Genomic DNA, 5,026 nt, shown 5'->3' with positions numbered 1-5,026 from the left:
CCCCCAGCTTTGGCCCTGCATGGAGGTATACTGTAGAACTGCATCTATTCATAGTAATTGGTTGATATTTTATTCTTTCTTTGCTAAATGTTATATTATGCATTTATTTTCCAGAAAAACTCATAATTCTGGAAGAAATAATATCACAGACAGGAATGGACCAATACAAAACTTCCAAGCTTACGAAGAGTGACGTCCTGTCATTGGGTCCTGAAAGCCTTCAAAACATCCTCCTTCAGACAGAGAAAGACATTCCTTCTTATTTCCTCAGAAACTTGATGTCTTTGAATTTGAATGCGAGGAGGACACAACCTATCAGATCTCAGTCCAGTCTGAGTATAAATAGTGACAATATGGAAACCAACGACAGTACACAGTTCAGGGAAATCCATCCCCTGGATTTCCTATGTGTCCTCCTGAACTTATCTGATAGTTTCTTACAACAGGAAATAGTGTCCAAAATGTCCATGTGCCAGTTTGCCGTGCCACTGCTTCTCCCAGCTTGTGACGGCCACGACTGCACCTTCATGTTGTGGGCAATGAGGGACATTGTGAAAAAATGGAGAACACGATCGTTAGACAATAAAAATGGATTCAGAGAGGACAGCGTGGTGAGGATTTCCATGCCTGTCTTCTCCTTTGTGAGACTCAACAATTGCAGCTTGTCTAAGTCAGCCATCCTAAATCAAATTATCTCCCCACCTCAGAGGCTCTTAGGCTTTTTTATGCACCAGAACATGGAAGGTGGCAACATTTCAAAGAAGCTCTCTAACGGTTTGGTAGAAATTTCTTGGCATTTCCCCACAGGTCAGGAAGGCTTGGATGTTTTTGTAGAGCCCATCGCTTTTGCAAATTTACGAGGAGACATCATGTCTAATTATAAACAATTTAAGTTCCTAAATAATATATCAGCAGCAATTTTCATATTTGCAGATAGTATTAGTGAGGCCGAATACAAACTGCTGTCAGGTTTGAAGGACATCCACGCCAAATTTTTCTTCGTCGTCTCCCTGGCTTCTGAAACAAAGGGCGCTACATGGGACTACCTCAAAAAGCTTCATACTTTTCTAAACTTAGATGATAAGCAAATTTTAGCAAAAACAGCCAAGGTTAATGATGCAAGACTCGTTAAAAGCCTACAGTTCATCATTTCAGATTTAGCGCGCACATTTCCGCACAGTCTGACCCTGGAGCAGATGGAGGATATAGCGGGGAGACTTGGAATTTGTGTGGATGAGAACTCTGAGGAATGCCAAGCAGCAAAAGCTCAAGCTTTGAAAATTATTGAAAATATATCAGATGTGAGTAAATACAAAAGGGAAAACATGAAACTGCAGGGAGATCTGTGGAAACAGCTATCAGACACGGAGAAGGAACTGTGCCGAATGACAAAAAAACATGGTGAGGATGGAGAACATTATAAAACAAAGCTTAACAAGAAAAGAGGCAAATTGCTGAGGCAGCAGAATCAGCATACTCCCCCGCAGGATATAGTTGCATTTAAGGAAATGCTCACAAATTCATCGCCATCAAAGAAGCACTTTTTCCTCAAGTGGGTGAAGATTTTCCTTGATTCGCTTTCACGCCGTAATCTTTCAGATTTAGAGACCAAATACAGGAATAAACTCAAAAATGGGTCAGCAAGTTCAGATGAAATAATAACGACAGACATGAAAATATCGGAAAGCTCCCTTGGTGTTGAACACTTCATACGAGAGCTGGGGCAGTTTTATCAAGCTGAATGTCTTATCGAAAATGATCGTGCCATAAATACAACCGAGAGAAATTTTAGCGATATCCCAGGAATGGCAGCTGATCTACTGCTCGATGGGTTTCCTCTGGAGCTGATGGATGGAGACGCTTCTAACATTCCACTGCAGTGGATAAGTGATATCTTGTTGGAGCTGGATAAAAGGACAGGAGGGCATTGCCGTCTCAGAGTAATAAGCGTCCTGGGGGTACAGAGTACAGGTAAATCTACCCTCCTCAACACCATGTTTGGTTTGCATTTCCCGGTGGCCAGTGGACGATGCACACGAGGAGCCTTCATGACTCTCATTAGCGTGAAGAAAAACTTCCAGGAGGAGCTGGGATGTCAGTTCATTCTGGTGATTGACACCGAAGGGTTGAAAGCTCCTGAACTGGCTTCTTTGGAGAACACTTACCAGCATGACAATGAGTTGGCCACCTTAGTTATAGGGCTCAGTGACATTACCATAGTCAATGTGTCCATGGAAAATACAACAGACATGCAGGATATATTGCAAATCGTAGTCCATGCATTTCTTAGGATGAAAACAGTTGGAAAGAGGCCTAGCTGTGTTTTTGTGCATCAGAACGTCAGTGATGTGTCTGCCCATGAAAACAACAGAAGAGACAGAAGGAAACTCAGGGACCTGCTTGACGAAATGACAAAAATTGTAGCAAAAGTGGAAAATAAGCTGGACATAAAAGGCTTCTCCGATGTTATGGAACATAACATAGAGAATAGCAGCTGGTACATTCCAGGCTTATGGTGTGGTGTCCCACCAATGGCTGCAATAAATTCTGGATACAGCATTGCCACTTATGAGTTCAAGATATATCTTCTCCAAATTCTCAAACAGCCAGTGAGGAAATCCCAGAAATTTAATGATTTGTCAGAGTGGATTAAAAGTTTATGGAACTCTGTTAAACACGAAAGCTTCATCTTCAGTTTCAGAAACAGCTTAGTCGCCAAACTCTACAATGAGCTCTCTTTAAAATATTCCGAACTGCAGTGGAACTTCCGGAAGGCAATGGACCAATGGGCTGTTGGAGCTGAGAATGCAATTATGAACCAGACAATGGAAAATCTCCAACCTAATATGCATAAAATAATCATTGAAGAAATGTACCAAGTTCTAGATAAAGAAGAAATATTTATGTGCAAATCATTGGACGTGTTCTTTAAAGAAGATGCCGAACATGTTAGACTGATAGAGAGGTATAAAGAGGACTTTCAGAGGAGTGTAAGGCATGTCAAAGGTAACCTTAAAGACAGCTTATGTAAGAGGCTTGAGGAAGCTATACGAACTCAAAAAGGGAAAGAAGAGTTAGACAAAATACAGAAAAAACTCTTCCAAGCCATCGCCGATAAAGCCGGTGAGTTTCACAGAAAAGGCAACTCTAACGTTAGAAAGAAAAAACTGAAATCTATTTTTAAAAAAATATGGGAGGAGACCCTCAAGGAATCATTACCATCTATGTCGCAGGAACAAAGTATCAGTCAAACAATCCTAACTGAACTTAAAAAAGACTTAAGGGACAAAGTGGACGCCGGGGTTTTAAAGTCAATAAACAGCAAAAAACTCTGCGACTACGCAGGCAAGGTGTTTGAAATGAAGTCGAAATACATTGGCAAGTCCAACAAAAATCAAACTGAGATGTCCCATAGCATTCTAAAGCATAAATACGATACACTATACCAAACATGTATGCATTATGTGGCAGAGAAACTTAAAGCAAACAAGGACTTTCATGAGAATTACTGCCGAGACCTTCTTGATATAATCAATTCTGGTCTCCGCCAGGATGATTTCCAAACACTCCAAACGACACCTTGGTTCGAACTGAAGATAAAACTTCTTATTTTTGGAAAGCTGACTCCTACGTTTCAGGGAATGTACGATGGCTTCTTGCAGAACAATACCCTCGTGAATCAACTGGAGAGAATGAAACCTCAATACTTTGAACAGTTTAAGGAAATCTGTCACAAAAAAAATACGTGTTTCAACCAGATTCAACTTTTCTGCGAGTCCCGCCTGAAACCAGCAATAACAGGATACATTTATAACGTTCTTGGTAGAGAAATGGTGGATGATATTTTGGCTACGGATGAAAGTAGGAGATACGGCAGTCAGGCGCTCTTCCAGTTCTCTGTGCTAAAAGAGTTACTGGAAAACAAAATCTTTAGTGATTACTACAGTTACATTAAGGACTATGAGAAGTTTGTGAAAGGATGGATTTTAAATCACCTTGAAGATAAGTATAAAGTCAACAGGGGTTTGGAGGACTTAATTACAAAAGTTTCCACCTTTATTAAAAGCAGGGTGTTTGAGGTGCTGAACGATCCGAGACTTACAAAAAGTCTCGAAGTGTCCAAGTTTTTGTTTACATTTTGTGACATCTTGAGGAAAGATTTGGCGATCTCCATGGATGATCTCCACGTGAGCATGCTCCAAGAAATATCTTCTGTTGAGGGATTTCAGAACCATGTTAAGCACTTTACTGATAAATCTGTAGAAGATTTACAACAAGAGATCGGTTCGTCAAGTTTCGAGATTGTACTTCGCAAGCTGACACTAAAACCTCAGGAAGAACTGTTCATGAAGGTGTTTGGATGTGGGAAGCAGTGCCCATTCTGCAAAGCTCCATGTGAAGCTGAAGGGGCAGTTCACAATCAGCACTTTGCATCTGTACACCGACCTCAGGGTTTAATAGGCTGCAGAAGTGAACAGACCTCCTTCCTCAGTCACTCCATTTGCTCCACCAGTGTAGTAGAAGGCAAAATGTTTTCAAATTCAGATACTAAGGGCAAGGTTTACCCTTTCAAAAATTATCACATGGTTTACCCCGATTGGGTTATTCAACCTGATCCGTCAATCAAGGCTTCTGATTACTGGAAATTTGTACTTAAAGAGTACAATGAACAGTTCGCTCAGGAATACCGGGCACAGCCGGCTGAGTACCCGGAAGAGTGGAACCACATTACAGCAGAGCAAGCCATGAAGAGCCTTCAAGAATCACTGAACATCACAGTGGCTGTTGCTGATGACCTCTGAAGACTAGAGGTGCCCATAGACTTTGGACATTCAGCTACGATTCTTTCAAGAAAAACTCTCTATAGCGTACTCTATGCACTTGGCTGGGATGGAGAATATTTTTGAACCCATTGACCACCTGGCTCTGGATGGAGAAAAACCCTTCTAACATAGAGACTTCTGCTATTAGAAAAATCAAACTGTTGCGCCTTAGATTTTGTGTCTAGAACTGCAACCGCATATGC

General features: G+C 41.2%; 1 protein-coding gene across 1 annotated transcript; it reads left to right on the top strand.

Annotated features, from left to right (window-relative positions):
- Window positions 1-155: 155 nt before the first annotated feature.
- LOC108789137 (up-regulator of cell proliferation-like) lies at window positions 156-4,802 on the top strand. The gene has a single exon (XM_018559074.1). It carries the CDS (start codon window positions 156-158, stop codon window positions 4,800-4,802), a length of 4,647 nt encoding a protein of 1,548 aa, XP_018414576.1.
- The last annotated feature ends 224 nt before the right edge of the window (window positions 4,803-5,026 follow it).

Source organism: Nanorana parkeri, unplaced genomic scaffold (assembly GCF_000935625.1).
Source record: "Nanorana parkeri isolate BGI_ZX_2015 unplaced genomic scaffold, ASM93562v1 scaffold379, whole genome shotgun sequence".
NCBI lineage: Eukaryota > Metazoa > Chordata > Amphibia > Anura > Dicroglossidae > Nanorana > Nanorana parkeri.
This window is presented reverse-complemented; position numbering and strand designations above follow the sequence as displayed.